Here is a 26,107-nt window from a genome sequence, read left to right as displayed (position 1 = left end):
CATAGAGCCATACATTTTAAGTTTTAATGTATGTTCACAATGTGTGTGTCAAAAAATTCTGTTATATTATACTACGGATATTAGCCAACTAGTTACACAATTTTATTTGTAATTCTTTGCATGATATGGACTGTGCTGAGAATTTGTTTACCAAAGACTTTTAGGACTCTGACTTTGGGCAAGTGAGCTGCTTTTACCATTATCTGTCTTGGAATATCTCTTGGGACATCCTTTGCAAATTTTTCCCCTAGTGTTGTCCTGATGTACAGGTCAACAGTGATCTAGTCCTATACATTTCACTTATGACTTTCTTTTATTGTATCTTTTAGTATGTTACTAATATGTGCAGAGTGTGCCCATTCCAGCAGTCCATAAGAAATATGAGACTGTAACAGCCAAAAATACAAGGGCTGGAACTTTAATAGTGGCAGCTATTTATTTACAGCTTGTACAAAATAGATATGCATTTCAAAGTTTTACTGACCTTCAGAGTGTTGACAGTTCGAGTAGTGCGGTCTATTGCCCGACGAATCTGTAGCAGTTCTGAAACGAATGCTGAGAAGTGTTTCCTTCAGTTTAGAAACTGAGTTGAACTTATGAGGGCTTAAGTCAGGGGAGTGCAGTAGGTGGTATAGCACTTAGCAGCCCCATCAGTCAAACAAATCTGCAACAGCTTGCACTGTACGTGCTTGAGCATTGTCCTGCAAAATGATGGTCAGGTCCTGCGGAAAGTGTCATCACTTCTGTCTCTAAGCTGGTCGTAAGTTGTGTTCCAAAAATTAACATCAGAGAGACAGAAATGATGACAGAAATGATGACTGCAGGACCTGATCATTATTTCACAGGACAATGCTCAAGCATTACTGTTACTGATTTGTTTGGCTGATGGGGCTGCTAAGTGCTATACCACCTACTGCACTCCCCTGACTTGAGCACTTGTGAGTTCAACTAAACTGAAGGAAACATTTTGCGGCATTCGCTTCAGAACTACGCAGATTCCTCGGGCAATAGACCGTGCCGCTCAAACTGTCAACGCAACTGGCACTGCTAAGAGTAACCTATGACTTCCAAATCGCTGGCAACGTGTTATACACAATTCTGGTGACTACTTTGAAGGTCAGTAGAACTTTGAAACTCACATCTATTTTGTACGAGCTATAAATAAATAGTTGGCACTATTAAAGTGCCAACCCTCATACATCTACCTTAAATATTCTGAAGCACCTAGATATCTTACTTTCCATATTGTGTGTGTTACCTTTGATATTCTTTTGCGTATATGACCGATGTGTTCTCCCTGGGGTGACATGGTGTCAGTATGGAATGCTATAAGTTGATCTGTTATACCTTTTGTATCATTAGATAGTCCTAACAGAAAATGATGAGTCATGTTATTCTTAGGGTTACACAGAAGTTTGTTAGTGACGAACCATTCCATTACAGCATCTAGTGATACCATTGACATTTGTTGCATTACTGGTGTATTTTGAAGCGATGCAATTATTGTTGTGTCATATGTATAGCTGAGAAACATGATGTGGTAAATCATTTATTGTGATTACAAAACAGAGTAGTCGAATAACTGATTTATGTGGTACCCCTTTCTCAACAATTTTCATCAGAGAATGTCTGTTTCTCATTGAGACATACTGTTCCCTATTACATAAGTATGAAGCAGTTATTTTCATTGATGTATTTAGTGCCCCACGGAATTCAAGTTTCCAAGCAATATTTCATAAGGTATGCAATGAAGACTTCATTTAAATCACATAAGTGAGCTCTTATTTTTATTTTCAAAAGCAGTGATTATCTAGTTTATTATGATAAGAAATGCTGAAGTGGTATTTTTTCCCCATCTGTAACCAAACTGATTGCCTGAAAGGAGGTTATCTTATTCAAAGTAATCACTTACTAGACTTTATACAACAGTTTCAAATATTTTAGAAATTACAGGAACTACTGAGGCAGGTCTCAATTTTGGAGGAGTATTGTCTCCTTTAAAAAAAAAAAAAAAAAAAAGGTGTATGACTTTTGAAATTTTAGATGATTAATGAAAAATTCCAAACTGAAGACATTAGTTAAAAACGTTTGCTAAAGTTTTACTGATCAAATGAAAAGTTCTCTTGATGTAGTTGGATAGTCAATAATTACACATATTTTTAGAGTTGGAGAATTTTTACAGCAATTATGACAGTAGTTGATTGATAATTTTCCACTGTAAAGACTGTTTCAGTGGCAGTTGCTTGCCAAGCAGTTAATTTACAGATGTGTTGGCCATGTTGATTCTGTCTCCAATTTCTTTTGCTGAGGACATGAAGAACTTGTTCAGTTTGTCTCTGATTCAAGTGACACTTCATTTGTGTGGGCAGGAGAGTGTTCCTGCATGATAATCTGCAAGCCACTTAGCTCTTATTTGGAACAGTTTCTGTAAAGCTTTCAAAGACTAACTTTTTTTGCTGCTTCAGCAGCTTAGTTTTACAAAAAATTGTACTTCAGGTACATCCTAAATCCATATCAGCCTATTTAGTGTGTATCTTACAGTTATTTCTATACATAACTAACTTTTTTTGCTGCTTCAGCAGCTTAGTTTTACAAAAAATTGTACTTCAGGTACATCCTAAATCCATATCAGCCTATTTAGTGTGTATCTTACAGTTATTTCTATACATACTTTGTAGTAACAAAATTTGTTCCCTAGTGCTTTAAATTCTTTAGTATAACAGTCTGGCAACTTTGTTTTAAGCTTATCTGTAAAATGAGTGTTTCTTACAGGTGAAAAAGTGTACCACATATCAATATTATTCGTGAATAATCTATCAAACATAATTTTAACATTAATTTGTCCAGTCTGTGTTTCATACAGAAAAATCCCATTTCATACAACTTACTGTATCAGTAAAAAAGTTCACAGACTCATCTTTCCAACCTCTCGCCCAACTCTCTGCATTTTCTTCTTGGCTTGTACTACTAGTGTGATGTGACAGTTTGCTGTATAGCAATGATTTCCAACCCGAGGGGGTGGGGTGAGAGATTTATTGGCATATGGGAAGGGGGCTGTAGATGATTAAGAAAGAAGCAGGATCATTCTGTCAGATAGGTCAAGAATTTTATATTCCTATTGCAGTAGCGACTGCTTTAGTGAAAATGTCTGCTAAAAGAACATTGTATAATGAAGAATATATTAAATACGGATTCAACTTTATTGAAAAAGACAACATCCAGTGCCACAGCGTGTTGTGTGTGATAATATCCTCAGTAATGACTCACTGCAGCATGTGCATCTGGAACATCATCCAACAATAGCTCACCTTGTGTAGAAAAATAAACTAAAATAGCGTTTTGCTGGGAAAAAAATTAAAATCACGTGAAACTGAACTCTACTGGTATCTTTCAGCACGAAAATGAGAAAGTTATTGAAGCATCATAATATGACATTTCTCTCTTAATAGCAAAAAACAAAACAAAAGTCTCATACTATTGGTAAGACGTTAACCAAACCTTCCATTCTTAAAGCAACCATAATCATTTTTGCAGAAGATATCCAGTGAAAAATGGACAATACGCCTCTTTCAAACAACAGTTTGCAAATGGCACTGAATGTAAAGGAACGTGTAGTTAAAGGACTGAAAATATGCCCCCATTTTTTGCCTTGCAGTGTGATGATTCTACTAATACAGCTCATTAATATTACTTCACAGTATACTATTGATCTGCAGATGAGAAGAAAATAATGGAAGAACTATTTTTTTCTAAAAACTTGGAAACAACAACAAAAGATTCTGATGTATTTTCTGCTGATAATGAAATTTTTGGTTGAAAAGTGTTTGCCTTGGGAAAGAGTTGTGGGAATTTGTAATGACAGAGTACCAACCATTTTAGGTTCATGTTCTGGCTCCTCAGTATTGCCAAAGAAACGAAATCATAATCTTATTGGCTCTCACTGTATGATCCACTGACAAGCTCAAGCTTCTAAAATTTTTCCTGAGAAATTGAACAATACACTGAAAGTGGCTATCAGTGTAGTCAATAAAATAAAGTGGTGTGAACACACATTTTTTCTGTGTCCTGTGTAATAGATCTCAGTGCTGAGCACCAATCTTTGATATTTCATACACACATCTGGTACCTTTTGAAGGGCAATACGCTTAGCAGGCTGTGTGATTTGAAACCAGAGGTAGAACTATTTCTTTTGAGTCAAGGGAAAGTTGAGCTTCATCATTCATTCAGTGATGACAGCTTTACTTTTCCATAGAACATCTTGTGGACTTCTTTGGAACCCAAAATAATCTGAATCTGAAACTGCAAAGTAGAAATACAACAATAATGGATGCCAATGATCACATAAAGGCCTTCTTGGAAAAGGCACAACTCTGGAAGTGTCACCTGGATGCTTTCATCACTAACTTCCCCTCAATTGAACCAACTTCTAGGTAGCTAACAGTGCAATGTCAACAACTGGAGAGTTATCATCAGTGAACACACAAAACTCATTCAAGAAGAGTTCACATTTTATTTTTGCCATTTGTCTTCAGAATACTGGGAAGGCAAATTAGCAAGATCACTCTCCACAACTGACATGCATGCACTTCCTAATGAAGTACAAGAGGATGCAATAAATTTGAAATATGATTAAAGTCCTAATGAACAGTTTCAGTAAATGAAGTTGGAAGAATTTTGGGTCAGTTTCCTTTATATTTATTCAGGAGTGGCAAAGGAAGCCTTAAAAGTTCTCATATAATCCTCAACAACATATCTATGAGAGGCCAAATTCTCGACACCAGCCATCATGAAAACAAAGCACAGAATTCATCTGAATGTCGTGAGTGACCTGAGATGTGCTTTAACAAGTTCAAAACTACACATTCAGGAGTTGCATAAAGAACAAAAAATTCAACCATCTACAATTTAGGAAAAGATAGATTCCTACTTTCTATAAAGATGACACATTAAGTTGCAGACAGATGCAATTAAGACACTTACACATACACTTTCGGCCACAACCTTCATCTGGCCCAGGCTGTCAGGGTCAGTGAGATGTGTGTGCGAGGTATGCTTGCTTGTGTGAATGAATAGTGTGTGTTCCTCATTTTGTGATGAAGACTGTGGTTGAAATCTTGTGTGTAAATGTATTTTAATTGTGCCTATCTGTAACTTACATGTCATCTTTATGGTAACTAACAATCTATCTTTTTGTACATTGTTCATATTCCTATCTGGAGTTTCCATTGTTTAATTTCAACCACCACATTAATGCTCTGAGGTATTTATTTATTTATTTATTTATTTATTTATTTGTGGCTTCCATTACAAAAAACAGGTTGGACATGAAAAGTGTTTTTCAAGTAAAAACAATATTATTAGGTATTTAAGTAAGACACAGACATTTCTGTTCTGATAAGTTTGACCCTCTTTTTCTAAAGTTTGTATTGCAGATTATGGCCAAATAAAGTTTTTTAAAAGAAGTTAAAATTAATAAACAAAATAAATAAACATAGGGGAGCTTCAGGTTATTTGGAGTTGCAAAGGGGGCACCAGGTAGTGTTTGTGCAGAATACCATGGTCAGTAGATGCACAGCTGTCAGGGCATGCATGGAGAGAGCGGTAGTTATGAGGGTTACAGGCAGAAACTCTAGGGGAAAACTGAGCACTGTGAGGCAAATGCTGTTCTAAACTGAAGCCTATTCTCACATTTTTCATAAATATTAAGTGGAGGTTGTTCACACCCACACATGCATTGTGTCCATTCAGAGTGATCTGTCACCTCTGCTTTAGTTAGTATCTAGAAAGAATTCTACTGAAAACACAACAAATTATTTTTGCTTGGCTTTTAATGATTTGTAACTTTCAAGAATGTCATGTGTGATGAATCTTGAGTAAAACCTACATATTTCTCTTGTTGCAATGTTAAAATTTCCTTCTTTTGTTAAAAACAGTGGAATTTACATATTGCCACCTCTCTAAGATGTGCAGAAGCAATTGTGAGCGTAATCTGAAACAGTGTCTATCATAATTAGCCAGGCTGTTATGCCGTGGTCGGTTGATGAACTCTGTGTCGATTCCCAACTGCGAGCCAGTGGATGTGTTGTACCTTCCATCGAGCTACGGACCCCCTTGAAGATGTCTCCCACAGTCAGAGACGAAACGTTGGGAATCGACACAGAATTCATCAACCAACCACGGCATAACAGCCCGGATAATTATAATGGACATGATATTTCCAGCCATGAAAGTCTACATTTTAGTAATCTGAAACAGTGGTTTATTAACTTTATTAAGTGGGGGACTGAGGAAATGTAAGGTCAGTAGCTTATGAAAAAGCATGTCCTCAATATGGAATGAACATGTAATGTCATCACTTATGTTATTCCAAAAACCATAACATTTCTCATTTCACCAGCTATCAATGGCCTAAAATTATGTTCTTTCATTGGAAAAGTGTGCAGTTAGTGATATAACATGGTAGTTGATGAAGTTTTGCATAATAACCACATAGAAAAATACTCTCCTCTTTGCATAATATCATTTTCCAAAATCTCATTTCGATATCTCAAACTGTTCATGAAATATGAAGAATGTTGTGGCTGTTTCAGTCTAGCTGTATTGACTGCACAGCACGATGCAAATGGGTTACATCAATCAGTTGTCTCAAGATTGGTGACAGCCAAATTTCATATTCAGCAACATATTATGTAATATGCACCAAAAACAAAATCATAGTGACACCTATTATTGCAAGCTTTTTGAATTTTGTACAATGTGTTACTTCCATGTAAATGTCACAATAACTATGATCATTAATGAATTGATGAGCTTGTCATCATGGACCTCACAAATAAAGCTGCAAATACCTCAACACTGATTTTTTTTCCTAAATAGTTTCTCTAAAATCGTTTGAGAAAGATTACAGGGCATGCGCCTCAATTCTGTCATCACTGACTGGCCAATAGGTGGCAAAACACTTTTGGCATCCCCTTCTGAACAAATGAATGCACTCATCCTGTGCTTTGGATGAAAATTGGTCACTGTGCTTTGGCCACTATATCCTGTGGCAACTCTAGAAAAGGTTGGAACCACTGCTGTAGAGTGTGATGAGTAATGGTTCATGGTCAGAGAAACATCCATGTGAATGACTGAAAGTAAAAAATCTCATTACAAAAGTTAACAATAATATTGTATGAACATGCTTCTTGATGAGAAGCAATTTTGTTTGTACAGAATAAATTTAAATTTGACAATATATATTGAGGTTACCGTAGATGGTAATTCCCCCCCCCCCCCTTTTCACCCCCCCAAATATTTTTTCACAAGAAGTACAAAATTTCTCAAGAACATTTCTACAGCTTTATTTGGAGGCTTATAATAGAACAGAATAGAATAGAATATTTTTATTATCATTTCAGTATTTTTCATACAATTGGCTTCGTCAAAGTTTACAGAGGATTTTAGTTTCAGTACTATATTCAAATAGTTACAGAAAGGGGAGAAAAGGAACTTAAGACCTTTTCTTCAGCATTATGTAAAATAATGTTTTATACAGTAATTAAATACACACATAAGAAAAGAATCACAGTAAATAACTAGTTTATATAATATCAAAACATATTCATCATAAAATAGGTAAAACATATATTTTGATGATTAGTTTCTAAGAATTCTTCAGTTGTATAGAATTCGTTGTTTCTTAGCCAGGTTTGCAATGTATTCTTATATTTATTTAGTGGTACTGTACAAGCTGAGCATGGTCACTTATTGGAAAAATTTTATGCTTAAATACTTAGTTATTATGGACTAAAGCAAGTCTTGTGGAAGGCAAGTCCAGCAGGTGACAGTTTCTTGTACTGTGTGCATGCATGTCACATGACATCTCATATTCAATTTTTTTCAGATTTTCTCTGGCATAATTACACAGTTATATATGTACATGTTTGGCACTGTCTTTACGCCAACAGATTTAAAATAATTTCTGCAGGACTCTCTGGGTGCTAACCCCTCCATGCACCTGATTACTTTCTTCTGCCATCTGAAAATACATTCAGCCCCTGGGGAGTTACCCCAAAGCAATATTCCATATTGCAGTTGTGAATGAAAAAAAAGCATAGTATGAGTGGAGTAGCAATTGCTTGCTCACACTGTTTCTTAATTTATGCAATAAGTACTCGTGCTAGCTTACTACATAGATAATTTGTGTGTCCTTCCCATGAGAGCTTTTGCTCTATGATTAGTCCAAGTAATTATACTGTTTTGTTTTCATTTTTAGTTACTTTGAGGTTAAATATTATTTCTTCTGTTTTTGTTTGATTTATGCACAGCTGCTTAGCCTGACACCAGTAATTAGACATTTGCATCATTTCTCTATTTTTGTCCAGTACACTCTGTAAGTTCTCTCCTGTACTTATTAATGTCATATCGTCAGCATATAGTATGTTCTTGCACAGTGTGTAATTTGAGAAGTCATTAACATAGACAATGAACAGAAAAGGTCCAAGAACAGAGCCTTGGTGTATTCCTCACTATATAGGGAGTATTTCTGACCTCTGCTTATTTGCATATACAAGTTGTAACCTATTGCTTACATAAGATCTGAATAGTCGGAGTGTGTCATCTTCAATGCCACAGTATTTTAACTTTTTGATGAGTAAGTCATGTGACACAGAGTCAAAAGCTTTACTTAGGTCAATAAGTGTTCCAGACATTGATACCCTTCATAAACATTGCTTACCAAAGCTTTTACTGCTTTTACAGTTGATAGGTGTGACCTGAAGCCAAACTATTGTTCATTTAAAATTTTGTTGGTTTCAAAATACCTGTATTCTGCTTAAGCACACAATTTTCTACTAACTTGGATATGATTGGTACTACTGAAATGGGTCTGTAGTTATTTGGGAGGTTTCTTTCACCTTTTTTTTACACAGGCAATGTAACTGTGAGCTTAAGACAGTCAGGGAATATTCCTTCATCAAGTACTCTGTTTGATAGTGAGAGAAGTGGCATTTCAATTTCTTTTGCTACTCATTTAATGATGAGATTACTGAGTTCATAATAATCTTCTGTTTTGGAATTACTTAATTTATTTATTGACTTATGAATATCATTTAATGTGATCCGGGTCCAAGTGAACTTCTCACTTCTTGTCTGTTTTGCACAAGTGAGCAATGCTTCTGCATCAGAGGCAGAACTGATGGGTGGGGTGGTGACGCTATTTACAAGATATTCATTGAGAATATTGCAGTCAATAGGGATACTTCTTTCTTTATTGGTATTATTTATTTCCCTTTTAATGACAATCCAGGCAGCTTTACATTTATTTTTAGAATTTAAAATATATTCATCATTTGCACAGCATTTAGCATTTTTTATTTCTCATCTGTAAAGGTTTCTCACTTTACTGTTATTTTCTTTGTCCCTATCACTGTTCTGAGATTTGTCTTTCATAATCATCAGTAGTATTCTGAGTTTATGTTGTGGGTTGTACCACCTGATAGTATTTTGTTGCTTATGAGTAATATTACTCTGGTACGTTTTGGTTACCAAGGGGCATGTTATTTCTACTATATGCTTTATCTCTGTCAGGAAAATGGAAAAAAAATATTAATCTTTTTCTTGTTATGCATTACATGAGTCCCATCCATTTCTTTTAACTGGTTTATCATTTTGTGTACATTGGATTCACTTAGAATTCTATATGTCACTTCTCTCTCTGTAGAACTGAAGGCTGACTTTTCTATTTGAAGCCATAGCCCTGCATGATCTGATATTCCTAATTCTATTACATCACATTGTATGGAGTCTCTTTGTACATTGCTAATTATGTTATCAAGGCATGCGTTCAGTCTAGTGGGTTTTTCATTGAGACAGTAATAGTTTAATGACTTCAGAGTGTTAATCATATGAATTACACTTTTTCTCTTTGCCCTTATATCTATGTTAATATCACCTACAATTACAATTCTACGCTGTTTATATTTTGACAACAACAATATTAAAGTATTAATTTTTTCTGTAAATACTATCTCATCAGAGCCTGGGATTCGATAGATTGACACAATTACAGTTTTCTGTTCGTACATTACCACACCGGCTACTTCTATTGTAGCTTCAAGGCATATTCTACCAAGGTCTATAACTGAGTAATGCAATTCAAGGTCACTTTTGACATATATTGAGACCCCACCATGTGTAATACTTTTTCTGCAGTAGATTGTAATTAACGAATATCCAAGAACACACAAGTCTATTTCAGTGTCTTTCATCCAGTGTTCATTGATGCATAGAACACTGCAGTTGATTTTATCGGGCCAGTATTGTAATTCATTAATTTTACACCTAAGATATTGTACAGTTATATGAAGGAGGAGGAAACTGTCACTGCCACATAATGGTATCCTATTTTCACAGAACCTTCTGTATTCATTTGTTTTCACTACATGATCTAAGGTTTCACAATTATCTGAATGAATTAGACTGCTGCAGTTTCCACTTAATGTGGTTTCTAACATTCCTTCGTCTGTAATGTCGTTTTTCTCAAAAAAATAGAGAGAGAGAGAGAGAGAGAGAGAGAGAGAGAGAGAGAGAGAGAGAGAGAGATAGAGAGAGAGAGAGAGAGGGGATTTAGCATAAATGGAACATAGTTGTTTGATTTTAATATTTGTTTTTTTGAATCTCTTTGTTAACACATGAATTATACATCAAGTCATGTCTATGAGGTATTGTCACAATAGTGTTTTCCACCTTACTTACATCTAAAAAAAATTCAAACCTGTTATACACTTTTTGGCTTCATTTTATGTGCTATGTCATTTGCACCAGTCACACAAACAACAAAGTCACTGTCCCTTGTTGTATTCTTGTGTTCTGAGATGCCGTCAACAATATTTTCTGTCCTCGCACCAGTTTTTATGATGCCAATTGCGCGAAGATCCGTATTCACATCCTGTAGAATATTTGCTAGCTTTCTTCTGTGGCTGTCTGCTAGAAAAAGCACATTATGTTTCTTTGTTCGCGGTTTCTGGGTGTTGGCAATGTTTTTGCAGCTCCTTACAATGTTTTTATCTTCATGTTGGGTGGCTTGTTCACTTTCAACGTTTATGGAGTTACTACTGCTTTCTGATAACACACTGAACTTGTTTGTGCACACGAGATTAGGTTTATTCCATGTATTTCATTGTGAGCAAGGCACTCTTTTAGTCACTTTGTTTGGCATTACACGATAAATAGTTTTTAAATTGTTACACACTTTAGGCCACTGTTTTCACTTTGAAGGGCATTTGAGTTAGGCCTATTTAACTATCATATTCTGACCAATCAGCTTTATACAGCTGTACTCATTATTAATTCAGCACAAAAGTGGCTTACAAAAACTTTTTTGAATTTCAGAGCACATTTGACAAGAATTAAAACTCCACCATTTTTCTTTGTTTCCAACACATAATGCTGGTAACAATATATCCTTGAGCAAAAAAGGTGTCTTTCAGATTGTTAGCCAGTGATCTGATCTGCAAACTACATCCACATTTTTACATCTAGAATAATGTTCTGATTCTGCTGTCTTGTTCTTAATGCTGCACATATTGATTTGTGGCACAGTAAGTACTTTATCTGTCTACCTATTAGTACTTGGACCCATTAAGCCAGATGCTGTTATTTCACTAAAGGGCCTGTTCTTTGTGGAGAGGGAAGACTTCTTATAAAGATAATGATGCCCATCATTATTGTTCTCCTATGATGTCCTGAAAGTTGTGGATCAAGAAAAATAGGATGATGCAGTATTTCGTGGCCTTCAATAAGTATATGACTTCATACTACAAAGACATTTATTAACAAAAGTGTGATCATATGTTCTTTCAAACAAAATTTATTACTGGATTGAGGATGTCTTTATAGGACCCACATGTTATATTCTCTCAGGTGGAGAATTTTCAACAAATATACAATAATATCAAGTATACCCAAGAGGAATGTGTTGGTGCCATTCTGTTGATGTTTTATATTAATAGTACCCTCCAACATTTTGCAGATTATGCAGTTATTTATAACTAAGTACTGTCTGAAAAAGCTGCATGAATATTAATTCAGTTCTTGATAAGATTTCAAATTGATGCAGAGATTAGCATCTTGTTTTAAATGATCAAAAACATAGAATTATGCTTGTCACAAAATGCAAAGCTGTAGTATTAGAAGTAGATGTATTAGGCAGCAGACTTGGGTTCTGTGGCAGTATACTGCGAAAATGCAGTGACTACTGAAAGGGCTTAAGCCACAGCCAGTGTGAATAACTTACCTAGAATGCCAGCAGCTGCAGTTGATGTCCTGCTGAAAGAAGCACCCCACTTGCCAGATTCCCTCTTGTGTTTTCTCTTACGTCCACATGCTGATCACCTAGGATGTAGACCAGCCACCAGGAAGCTTCTGTAGTTTGACATATAGCTGTCTAAAATAGACAGATGCCAGTCAGTAATCCTGTTCCATACTTTGTCATGGTGACACACAAACAATGCCCTTCCACAAAGTCAGTGCTGAGCAGCTGCATTTAAACCCTATCTTAGCTGAGTATGATAGGATTGGCATGAAAGGGTCACACACTGCATCTGCTATGTTTGTTGGTGCTACAATAACTCTGCTGCTGCCAGGCCTCCGATGTATCAAAAGCAGCTAGAAGCACTAGAATTAAAATGCATTTTCAGTGATATCATTTGAATGCAATAAAATATTTCAAATTGTCATGAGGAAACTGTCAATGTGCAGCTACTATTAACAGTATACCAGAATTTCTAGTACTGCAAATAATTTTTCTGTTTGCAAATCTATACAGTGTATGTTGCAGCAAAAAGGAACATTTACAAAAAGAAACTAATAATTGCAGTTGATGTTTTATTAGTGACTATGATACTGAAAACATTAAAACAAACTCCCATTCTTTTTTATTGAAAAACTGACAATTCCAGACACATTTTTACAGAGGGTGTACTAACTAACTAGTCATTTTGAAATCACATTAATATATTGCATATAAAAGTAAAGCTGTTGTCTCTGTGAAGCTTGGTTTGAATGCCACAGTACTGCACTAGGAAGGTTATTGAAAGTAGCATGCCCTCTGCTTTGTTTGACCTAGGAACATACTTGAAGGGATGTATTGCTTGATGAATAATTAGACTCTTGATATAGTGGCTGTCCAGATGTTAAGCTTCTGATCATTGTATTCATAGTCTGGTACTTAGCGAGACAATTGTAAAATGTTGTTGTTGTTGTTGTTGTTGTTGTTGTTGTTGCTGTTTTCTTGCTCATTATGTTCTGTTGCTGTTGTACATGCAGTAATTATTTTAATCTTATCCCCATGATCATTGTGGGAGAAATACATAGGGGCTGTAGTATATCCCAAGAGCAATCATTTGAAGCTGGTTCTTGGAACTTTGTTAATAGACTTTCTTGGGACAATTCACATATGTCTTCAAGAGTCTCTCATTTCAGTTCCTTCAGTATCTCTGTGACACTCTTCCATGGATTAAACAAACCTGTGACCATTTGTGCTGCCCTTCTCTGTATATGTTCAAAAATCCCTGTTAGTCGTATTTGGTAAGGGTCCCACACACTTGAGAGTAATATTCAACTGATTGCACTTCCCCAATATTCTATCAATAAACTGAAGTCTGGTACCTACTTTACCCACAACTGAACCTATGTGATGATTCCAGTTCATATCCCTACAAAGTGTTCCACCCAGGTACTTGTACAAGCTGGCCAGTTTCACAGTGGATCATTGATATTATAGTCATAGGATACTACATTTTTTTCACTTTTCAAGTGCAAAATTTTACATTTCTGACTATTTAGAACAAGTTCCCAGTCTCTGTGCCATGCTGAGATCTTGTCAAGATATGACTGAATATTAATGCATCTTCTCTCAGATAGTACTTCATTATAAATAACTGCATCATCTTCAAAAAGCCTGATTTTACTATTAACATTGTCTGCAAGGTCATTAATATAGAACATGAACAGCAAGGGTCCCAACACACTCTGTGGGGCACACCTGAAATTACTTCTACATATGATGATGACAATCTGTCCAAGATAACAAGCTGTGTCCTCCCTACCAAAAAGTCCTCAATACAGCCGCAAATTTCACTTGGTACCCCATATGATCATACTTCTGACAATAAGTGCAGGTGTGGTACTGAGCCAATTTTTGGAAATCAAGACACACTGCATTTAGCTGGTTGCTTTGATCCAAAGCTTTCAGTGTGTCATGTGATAAAAGTGTGAGTTGGGTTTAAAATCATCAATGTTTTTGAAAACTATACTGGTTGGTATTGAGGTGGTCATTCTGTTCAAGGTATCTCATTATGTTTGAGCTCAGAATATTTTCAAAGATTCTACAATAAATCTATTTATTATGTGGATCACTTCTACTACCCTTCCTGTAGAAAAGTGTGATCTGTGCCTTTTTGCAAGAACTGGGCATGGTTTTTTGTTCGAGGCATCCATGATAGATTATAGTGAGCAGATACAGTCACAAGTTCTGTATAGAATCTAACAGGGATTTCATTGGGCCCTGGAGATTTCTTCAATTTTAACAATTTCAGCTTTTTCTCAACACCACTGACATCAATACTTATTTAATTCATCTTTTCAGTGGTACAAGGATTAAATTTGGGCAGTTCTCCTGGGTTTTCCCTTGTAAAGGAACATTTAAAAACTGAGTTAAGGATTGCTTTTTTTGCTTTACTATCCTCAATCTCTTTTCATGTCTCATTCATTAGAAAAATGGACACTGACTTTGGTGCCACTGACAGGTTTTACAGAGGACTAGAATTTCTTTAAATTTTGTGAAATGTCATTTCACAATATTCTGCTACATTAATCATTGAGTGCATCTTGCATTGCTCTCATGGCAGCCGAACATGTTTAATTCAGCATCTGTCTATCTGTAGCCCGACGCTTTGTTTTACACCTATTATACAGTGATCTTTGTTTCACTAGAAGTTTCTTTTCATTGACTGTATACCATGGAGGTTCCCTCCCATTATGAACAGTTCTACTGGGTACATATCTATCCAGTGTGTAATCAACTATTCTTTTAAACTTGAGCCAGAGTTCTTCTACATGCTGCTGACGTGTGCTGAAAGTTTCAAGTTCCTCATTGAGATATGACATTACTGATTTTTTATCTACCTTAATGAGTATATATATCTTTGTGTGTTTTAGTTGTCCTTTGTATTTTGTTAATCATTGTTGCCACAACTGCGTCATGGTCACTGATACCAGTTTCGATATGGATATCCTCAAAGAGGTCAGGTCTCTTTGTTGCCATCCAATCCAATATATTTCCACTATGAGTCTGTTCTAGGTAGTTTTCAGAGAAGGCAATTAGCAAAGTTTCACAGTATGTTTTATCATGCCCACCACTAACAAAACTGTAATTTTCACAATTAATTGTTGGATGATTAAAGGCACCATCAATGATTATAGTATGATTGGGGAACTTACTACATACAGCTGAATTGAGATTTTTTTCTAAAGTTATTGGTAACATCAGAAGATGAGTCTGGTAGGTGATAGAAAGATCCAATTATCATTTTATGCCCATCCCTGATACTGAGTCTTGCCCAAACAGTCTCACATGCCACTTCAATTTTTATCGTGATGGATCTGAGTTTTTTGTCTACTGCAACAAATACACCACATCCATTTTCCATTTGCCTCTCCTATGATATACTCTTGAATTTTCCCCAAAACCTCACTGCTATCAATTTCAAGTTTCAACAAGCTCTCTGTACCTGTTGTTATGTGAGTTGCACTGCTTTTCATGAGCACTTCAAACTCAGCCACTTTGTTGTGAATGCTTCAGTAGTTTACCATTAGGATTTTAATACTCTCACCTGTGGTGAGCATTTTTGCGATCTTACACTTATCCTTCTGGGTTTCCTACAGCTATCATACCTGGATCTGATGAACAGTTGCCTAATCTAAAAAACCCTAGGCCATTTTCACTCCTTATTTAAACAATTCTGCTGATCTTCAACGGTGTTTTATCAGCATATTTGTTTCTCATTAATTTTTTTCCTAATCTCAACGTTTATATGCATATATGTTCTCAGCTGTTTCTTTTATGAGAAGTTATATTGTCTTGTGCATTCCCTAAGGCTATATATTTCTTTGAATTAAACATGATATATTTTTGTGCAACAGATAAATCTTTCTAATTCCTTTGGAAATATGATATACACAGGGTGTTTCAAAAAGTTACTTTACAACTTTAGAACTTCATATAAATTTATTGAAAGAAGATATAGAGCTGGATTTAGTCTTATTTTGTGGGGAAACACACACAGTTTTTTTACTTTACTCTACAGATGTTGTATGTGGCTTCTGTTGGTTACCTTGCACACATCCCATCGGAAGCCAATTTCTTCCCAAACTCAATGCAGCATTGCAGGTGTAACGTGCTCAGTGGCAACGTAAATTCTTGCTCTAGGTTCAGGTAGAGAAGCCAGTACAAGAAGTAAAAATGTGATATCCTTGATGAATACCCATAAAAAAAAGAAAAGAAATAGAGCGGTGTCAGGTCTGGGGAATGATGGGGCCATGCAATTGGCACATCATGGCCAATCCATTGACCTGAAAAGTGGTCACTGAGAAAATCCCAGACATCAGCCAGGTAGTGGGGTGGTGCACCATCTTGCATGAAGTAAACATTTCATTCATGTAGGATTTGCAATTCATGAGATGCATGCTGGGTTGGTTTCATAGGACTCTGGGCAAAATGTTGTCTCACTTGCTCAATGGCACCGTGCTTGGACGACCTGACGATTCCCCATGTCTTACCGAGCACCCTGTTTCTACAAAACATTTATGCCAATCACAAATTGTTGGCCTACTAGGAGACTCTTTAGTGTATTTGGTATGGAAATTATGCTGAACTGTTGTTGCTGACTTCGATTCTTCAAACCAAAAAACACAGCTAGCATGCTCGGATCCAGTGAAGGCAGCATCTTTAACACAACTGCTGCTAGCATTCCTTACAGTGTGGTTTGACACTAGCAAACAATGTGAGGCAAAACTTGATGTGTTTACCTACAAATTGATACTACAGTCACCTCTGTAGGTACTATGAATTAATTTATATGAATTCTCAAAGTTGTAAAGTCCTTTTTGAAACAGCCTGTATATATGTATTACAGTAATCATGAAATTGTGTTAGGTAGTTGGTTACATGTTCCATATATCATATTCTAGACAAATTTTGTGATGTGGAATGTATCAACTGAAGAAGCATAAAATACATATTTTATAAAATACTCGGTAAAGAATTACTAATTTTCTGTTCAAGAAACCGTCTATGGTTTAGGAAGAGTTGTTAAGAACAAACATGTTTAACCCTTCATTGCGTAATTTGTTTTTCCTCAGAAACTATAATTTGATACTCATTTACGAAGGGTTTCAGAGAATTGGAAAAATATTTTAAGTCTTCTGCTTATAGTTTTTGAGAAAAGTTGATGTCTTGAAACTTTGCACAGATGCAAAGCCAAACATATATAGTCAAATTAAGTGATAAATTTTATTCTTTGACACTTTGCACATAAGCAAAGCAGCAGATTTATAATTGAACTAAGTGACAAAGTAAACTCAACAGCAATAAGCTGAAACATTTCAAAACTATAGAATTAAAAAGAACAGTGAAAAAAAACTGAAATGTTATCTTCAGTTACAGTATATTTGTGTGCAGCTAATTGATTTTACATCCTTGAAATGAGGTGAAACAGTTATTTACCTTATGCAAACAAATATTTATTTCCTATTTGTCTTAGAAAACAAAATATCGAAACGAAACTACCAATATTACAACAACAGAGAAAAAACTTAAATGTGCTGTAATCAAAATATGTATAAGTGATTTCATTTTTTGTGAAATGAGGTGAAACAGTTACTTGTATTATTCAAGCACAAATTTACTTTACATTTTTCACATGCAACAAATGTGTAGCCTTCATGCTCTGGATTTTTGCACATTAATCTTTTCTCATTCCAAATCAGTCAGTGGTTTACTGGTAGTGAAGATCCCTTGACTTTTATTTTTGTTGTTCTCTGTTGGGTCCAAGCTGCTTGATCTTCCACATTTTCATGGCTCCTGGCCTACATGGCAGAGAGTTTGGGCTGACTCATTCCTAAACCTCTTTTGGTCCATGGGCATGTCTGTTAATCTTGTTTCAAGAAGCATTCTTTGGTACAGTCTCCATGAATTTATGACCATTGTATCAAGCAGGTGAAAAAATTGACTAAGATACTATCTCTTTGATCTTATCTTTATGTGGTGTCTTCCTATATTGCTGTCATGCAAATCAACATTTCCCATGTGAGAATTGTATATGGAGACAACTGCTAGACAAGACTTCAGTATGTGGTCCTTTTTCTTTCTACCATATCTTCTCACTTCTGATTTTGTAAGTTCTCCAACAAAAGTGGAGAGGAAACTGACATTGTTGTTATCCTTCTACAAACAGTAGAAATGTAAACCAACTCAAAATTTGTTGTGAATTCCTCTGAAGAACCATGCAATTCCTTTTTGAGTTCTTTTTCGTCACTGAATTAGCAGTTAGGAATTCTATTGCATTGAATTGTACCAATGCACTGAAATCCTTTCTTGATCAAATACATCACTAAATCCAGAGAAGTATATCATCTGTCAAAATATAACTTGTAATTCCGGTGTCTTGGCACTTCTCTTGACAGCCAAATAACATCATTTCCACTAGCTCGGGTATCAGGTTCCTCATCAGCCTGAACTTTAGGATCATTTTCCTGTCCGCTGTAAATTTCAAATTTGTGAGCAAACCCCCCAAGTCATCACAAAGCATAAAAGAGTTTGTAATCCCATTTGTGTGGTTTATCTTTCATATACATTTTCTGTGACGTCTTGCCTTGGTAGCACACATCCTTTCATCAATTGAAAGTCGTTCACCCATGGGTACTGAAAGACATTTTGGTTCAAATAGTCTAGTATTGGCCTTATTTTGCATAGTTTCTCTTTCAGGATTTTGGGGGTTTGGTTGCTTCACGTTGTCATTGAAATGCAAAGTACTATGTAATCTCTGTAAGTACTTCTGTGACATAGTCTTTTTTACCAACTCAACTCCAAAGACATCATTCCTTAGATCAGACAATATTATGAGCAGGAAAGTTGCTACTCACCACATAACAGAGATGCTGAGTTGCAGATAGGCACAAAAAAAAAAAAAAAGCTTTAGGTGTGAAAATCTCTTCGTTGTGCCTATCTGTGACTCGACATCTCTGCTATATGGTGAGTAGCAACTTTCCTTCTCGTAATATTGTTACATTCCATCCTGGATTTTCCATTGTTTAATTCCGTAGATCATGATTGTGGGCTGGTGAGGCCAAAGTACTGATGATGCATATACCAAAAAATTTATAAATGTCATAGTTTGTATAATCAGTTGGCTTGTTTGGATTTTGTTGAGTAGCATATAAATTTGTTTCATCCTAAGTTTTTGATATAATTTTATCAGTGAAGAATTATTTTAAAAATTGTTATGGTGTAGACAGGGGTGCCGACTTACAAAAACTATTGAGAAGGCCCATACGGGGGGGTCTTGCCCCAGGATATTTCACCATGTGTACAGACTGTTACAAGATAGCACTTCATTCCAAACTGAAGTTTTTGTGTAAATGACAAATGTAGGTCATATAAGTCAACAGTCGTGCGAACTAGTGGCAAATTTTTGCACACAGTTTTAGATATGCAAAGTGCAGTTGTGTAAAGGGGACTTTAGTGTTAAACTAGCAAAGACACCTGAGAAAAGTTTGTTTAATTCTGATTTACAGATACACAAAGCTGCATAGTGAAGGGTTAATCTACTTTCAAAAATGCTTCTGCTATCTATAAGATATTTTATTTCCATGGGTAGAATGTCAAGTGTTTTATAGCTACATATTTCACCCAATTTCTATGTCAAAGTTAAAATTTATCATATTTTTCTTCTAGTTTTGTACTTGTGAATATCTTTTAATAGTATGTGGAGTAATTCTGTTAATTGCCATGCACAAAACAAATTGGTTAGAACTTATAAATAAGCCCCCAGTACAATCCACATCCCTGCCCCCTCCCCATTCCTCTCTCTCTCAGCTTTTCAAAAAAGTTTTGGCTTAGGTTTCTGTTAACCACCTGTAGCTTCATATGAGACAACAAGATTCTGATTTTCATTAGCCAGGAAGCTACAAAAATGTGACTGCAGGTGTAACAACTTTTACTGCTGGTTAGAAGACCCTACACAGAGCAGTCTTGGTAATGACACACACAGTGTTTTACGTGTGACTTACCATGCGTTTTGCATCAGTTTCATATTCTTACGGCTCTCTTTCACTTGATATTAGGGGTTAGGATACGGTGAATTGTTTGCTTACATTGTTTTAAAATATACGGTAATTTGTAATCATTGCTCCTTCAGTCCCCTACCTTATTTTTTCTTGCTTGCCAGTGAATATACGACTGAAATTAACATTAAGGTTCTGTATTTTATTCTTGAGATAAGTTTTCACCCTGAACAAAAATTTAGAAAATTCCACTGTAATTTTTTTTCCCCCCTCTCTCAAGATACTGATTGATAATGTTAAACTTGATCTTGCAGGGGGGTCATTAGGCGGAATAGCATCTGGGACAAACTTGTCTTCAGAAAGGTGCAAGAGCAAGTTGGTGGCCGTCTGCGACTCATGCTTGTTGGCTCTGCACCACTTGCTGGTAATGTGCTCACATTCATTCGCTGTGCCCTCGGTTGCCTAGTGAGTAACATTTTTATGAAAATCTGAATATAAACTTTTTTAAACATATTTATCCAATGTATTTAATGTTCATGTCAGATATGCGATAGCTTCATGTGCAAATAAGTTGTTGGTGGCAGGTAAGGATCCTGGCATTAAATGATTAGCATAAGTATCTGTAATCATATTAATCATTTTAATATTTAATGTAACTGGAAGTAAAACAGATGGCAGTGCTTATATGAGTAAGTAAAAGTCACTCCGTGTCTGATGCCACAAGAGGTGCAAGGTATTGGAAAGTATTGAATGCAAACATAAAACATAGCTATACTGTCACAAGTCGACCTCTGTCTCTTAAATACAGGTTCCCCAACACATTTCGGTGTGGCACATTGCACATATTTGGCCATTGATCTCTCAGTTTGCAGACCTGGCCTTCTCCCATCTATCCACTGGAGAACAAATGATGACCTGTGTGGTAGTGACCACTTCTCCATTTTCCTGTAACTGCCCACGTACACCTGCACCGATGGGCTATAAACAAGGTGGACTGAGAAACTTTCACCTCTGCTGTCACCATTGAATCTCCCTCAGATGGCAACATCGATATGATGGTTGAGCAAGTGACTACAACTATCGTTTCTGTGGCAGTAAACGCGATCCCTCACTCTTTAGGGTGCCCCCCCCCCAGTGAAAGGCAGTCCATTGGTGGTCACCGGAAGTCACTGAAGCAATTAGGGAGTGTCGGCAAGCTCTACAGCGGCATTCTTACCTGGAGCACCTCATAGCCTTTAAACACTCCATGCCTGTGTTTGCCATCTTATCAAACGACGGAAGCAGGAGTGTTGGGAGAGATATGTCTTGACCATTGGGTGCTAAATTACCTTCCCAAGTCTGGGTAAAGATCAAATATGTTTGCAGGTACCAGACCCCAACAGGTGTTAACATAAATGGTGTGTTATCTACCAACAAAAACGCAATTGCCAAGCACTTTGCTGAGCCCCATGCTCAAGCCTCTGTATTGGCCTTTCGCACTCTCAAACGGCAGCTAGAAGGGAAAGTAATTTTGTTCACTACATGCTACAGTGAATCCTATAACACCCCATTTACAAGTGGGAGCTCCTCAGTGCCCTTGCACATTGCTCCAACACAGCTTCTGGGACAGATTGGATCCACATCTCATCTGACTATAAGCAACATCTCCTCATTATCTTTAACTGGATCTGATGCGAGGGCATCTTTCCATCGCAATAGCGGGAGAGCTCAAACCCGGTAAAATCCCGCTTGTTATGTATAACTATCGGCCCATCAGCCTCACAAACATTCTTTGTAAGCTGCTAACATATGGTGTGTCGGCGGTTAGGTTGGGTCTTGTAGTCATATGGTCTACTGGCTCCATGTCAGGGTGGCTTTCGCCAGGGCTGCTCTACTACTGATAACTTGTGTCCCTCGAGTCTGCCATCTGCACAGCCTTTTCCAGATGCCAACACCTAGTTGCTGTATTTTCTGATTTACGAAAACCGTATGACATCACCTGGTGACATCATATACTTGCCACATTATGAGTGTGGTCTCTGCAGCCCGCTCCTGATTTTTATCGAAAATTTCCTGTTGCTTCGTACTTTCTGTGTCCAAGTTGGTGCCTCCCATAGTTCCGTCCATATCCACGAGGATGGAGTCCTGCAGGGCTCTGTATTGAGAGTCTCTATTTTTACTGGCCATGAACAGTCTAGTGGCAGCTGTAGGGCCATCTGTCTCGCCTTCTCTGTATGTGGATCACTTCCGCATTTCTTACTGCTCCTCCAGTACTGGTGTTGCTGAATGCCACCTATAGAGAGCCATTCACAAGGCTGAGTCATGGGCTCTAGCCCACGGCTTCCAGCTTCCAGTTTTCAGCCGTGAAGTCGTCTGTCATGCACTTCTGTCGGCATCATACCATTTATCCAGAACCAGAACTTTTCCTTACTGACGATCCATTCACTGTAGTGCAGGCATATCAATTCTTAGGACTGATTTTTGATGCTTGATTGATTTGGCTACCTCACCTTCATCAGCTTAAGCAGAAATGCTGGCAGCACCTCAGTTCCCTCCACTGCCTGAGCAACACCAGCTGGGGTGCAGATCACTCTATGCTGCTGCAGACCTACAGAGCCCTTGTAAATCCCATCTTGACTACGGGTGTCTGGTTTATGGGTTGGCAGTGCCTTCAGCATTGCATTTACTTGACCCTGTACACCACTGGGGGTAAAACTAGCGACAGGAACTTTTAGGACAAGTCCGTGGCCAGCGTACTGGTGGAGGCTGGTGTCCCTCCATTGCAGATCAATCTCAGAGAACCTCACGGCTCTCCACTGTCACATCCTCTCGATTCTGGACATGTACCAGGGTCATTAAGTGGTTTATACTGATGGCTCAATGGCCTCAAGGTCACATTGGCTTTGCCTATGATCATGGAGGACATATAGAACAGCACTCCTTGCCCAATGGCTACAGTGTTTTTACTGCAGAGCTGGCAGCCATATTACATGGTCTTAAGCATATCGGCTCGTGCCCAAGTGAGTCATTTCTCCTGTGTACTGACTCCTTGAGCAGCCTACAAGCTATCGACCAGTGCTATCCTCGACATCCTTTGGTAGCGACCATCCAGGAGTCTATCTATGCCCTGGAATGGTCCAGTCATTCAGTGGTGATTGTCTGGCCCCTAGGTCACATTGGTAGCCTAGGCAACAAACTTGCCGACAGGCTGGCCAAACAGGCTACACAGAAACCACTTCTGGAGATGGGCATCTCTGAACCTAACCTTCATTCGGACTTATGCCACAGTGTTTTTCGAATTTGGGAGATGGAATGGCATAACAGTATGCACAACAAACTGCGTGTCGTTAAGGAGACTATGAATGTGTGGATGTCTTCCATGCGGGCCTCTTGCAGGGTATCAGTTGTCCTCTGCCGGCTCCGCATTGGCCTCACTTGGGGGACCAACGGTTACCTCCAGTGCTGTGAAGACCCACCTTAGTGTCGGTGTGGCGCCCAGTTGACAGTGGCCCATCTTCTGGTGCACTGTCCTGCTTTGACTGCCCAGAGACAGAATCTTGGGTTACTGGACTCTTTGCTGCTAATTTTATTCGACAATGCCTCATTGGCTGAATTAGTTTTACATTTTATTCATGAGGGTGGGTTTTATCATTTGATCTAAGTTTTACTGCATGTCCTTTGTCCGTCTTTGTCCTCCACCCTAGTGCTTTTAGGGTGGAGGTTTTAATGTGTTGCAGAGTGGCTGGCTTCTCCTTTTTATTCTCATGGTCTGCCAGCCATGGTCATCTGCTTTGTTCTTTTACTCTCTTCATCCCGTTTCTTCCATTTCTGTGGTTTTCTTGTCCCCCTTTTGTCCATTTACATGTTTGTTGTCCTTCATCATTCTTGTGCTTTTTCCTTTCACTCTGTGTTGTCAGTCTTGTTTGTTTTATTCTCATACTTGTGACATAGTTTTATTCGGAACAAGGGACTGATGACCTTTATGTTTGGTCCCTTCCCTCCTCTTTTAACCCAATAAAAAAACTTTGTTATTGTTTCACTGATGGGCTGAAAATTTATGATCTTATTGTTTTATCACATGTGTTCCTTAGGTAGTGGAGGGCTATGGGCAGACAGAGTGTTCTGCACCAGTAACTCTGACTGTACAAGGTGATCACGTTCCAGACCATGTAGGGCCTCCTGTTGCCTGCTGCTGTGTCAAATTAGTGGATGTGCCTGAGATGGAGTATTATGCATCAAATGGCCAAGGAGAGGTTTGTGTCAAAGGCACAAATGTTTTTCTGGGCTACTACAAGGATGAAGAGAAAACAAATGAAACAGTTGACAGTGATGGATGGCATCATACTGGCGATGTTGGACAATGGCTGCCAGTGGGTATACTGTAAAATAATTTTAATTTTGTTGTAATTATCAAATGAAAATTTTCTGGATGATCATAGATTTTCTAAATTGTTTTCAGAATGGCACGCTGAAGATTATTGATAGGAAGAAACATATATTTAAATTGTCACAGGGAGAATATATAGTTCCTGAAAAAATTGAAAATATTTACATTCGAAGCCAGTATGTGCAGCAAGTATTTGTTTGTGGCGAATCTCTAAAGGTCAGTGTTGTACAAATAAAATTATAAATCAGTGCACGTAAATTTGTATTGAGCTGTATTGTATGTAGATGGCATGTTGAGGATAAAGCATGTTAAGTTGTGATCAGTTGCTGTCAACTATTTACTTGATGGCATTTCTAAATCGCATATTATTCCTTGTTATTACCAGTTATGAACACCTTAGGGGGGAAAAAAGGACAGGTATACACTCGCACGCACGCACATCCATCCGCACATATACATACACAGGCATTTACATATGTCTCCCTGTGTGTGTGTGTGTGTGTGTGTGTGTGTGGGTGTGCGTGTGCGTGTGGGCGGGGACCTAAGGTAAGTCTTTCCACTCCTGGGATTGGAATTACTCCTTACCCTCTCCCTTAAAACCCACATCCTTTCATCTTTCCCTCTTTCCTGATGAAGTAACCTTGGGTTGCGAAAGCTTGAAATTTGTGTGTGTGTGTTTTTATTGTCTCCATCAACATACCAATGCTTTCGTTTGGTAAATTACAGCATTTTTGTTTTTAGATATATTTTTCACACGTGGAATGTTTCCCTCGTGGTTGCTTCAACGAGCATTGTACACAGGTTCACTGTCTGAAAATTAATGGCTTGTTTTGATGACAACACATTAATTTAAGGAAAAGTAGTTAACTGGTTATGTGCTTATTTTGTAAGTGAACAAAAAGAACACCATTTCTGCTTACAATTCAACATGGCTAACAAACGACCAGTATGAAATACAGAAAAAAAGAAAGTGATTATGATGATGATGATCTGTATCATCATTTTGGAGTCCAAAGACATTTTAAAAAATTAAGTTGTTGACTGAGGATCAGATTCAAACTTAAATAAATAGATTAAAATTTAAAATAGTGTCGCTCACAGAAATGCTGAGAAGTTTCTATTTATAATTGCTTAATTGAACTGCATGTACAAGAAGAAGATTGTTTCTGGTACTAAAATTTCCTTTACTGAATGCTTGTGATGTAACTGATGTTCTAAGGTGATTGTATTAATTAGTTTGATATTCATTAATTTTGGACCTGAGGAGGAGATCTGGGAGCATTGTATTGGAGTAGATTATAAAAGCCAATAGCCTGTTCACTCGCTATTTTATTGAAATTGATTACATGTTTCAGATTTTCCACCATCATCAGATCTTAACTATTACAGCAACAACACAGGCACATAGTTAATACA

The 26,107-nt window shown here is 37.2% G+C and overlaps 1 protein-coding gene across 4 annotated transcripts in view; it reads left to right on the top strand.

Annotated features, from left to right (window-relative positions):
- Positions 1–26,107, top strand: part of LOC126336758 (long-chain-fatty-acid--CoA ligase 1) — a 603,077-nt gene that overhangs the window by 568,110 nt on the left and 8,860 nt on the right. For all 4 annotated transcript variants that reach the window (XM_050000762.1, XM_050000761.1, XM_050000763.1 and 1 more), the window contains 3 exons: positions 20,640–20,790; positions 24,396–24,674; positions 24,764–24,907. In XM_050000762.1, coding sequence (XP_049856719.1) covers positions 20,640–20,790; positions 24,396–24,674; positions 24,764–24,907 — 574 coding nt within the window. The remainder of the gene's footprint in view (positions 1–20,639; positions 20,791–24,395; positions 24,675–24,763; positions 24,908–26,107) is intronic.

The sequence above is a fragment of the Schistocerca gregaria genome, chromosome 2, assembly GCF_023897955.1.
Source record: "Schistocerca gregaria isolate iqSchGreg1 chromosome 2, iqSchGreg1.2, whole genome shotgun sequence".
NCBI classification, from domain to species: Eukaryota; Metazoa; Arthropoda; class Insecta; order Orthoptera; family Acrididae; genus Schistocerca; species Schistocerca gregaria.
The sequence above is the reverse complement of the archived record's forward strand: the minus strand, read 5'-3'. Positions and strand labels throughout refer to the sequence as shown.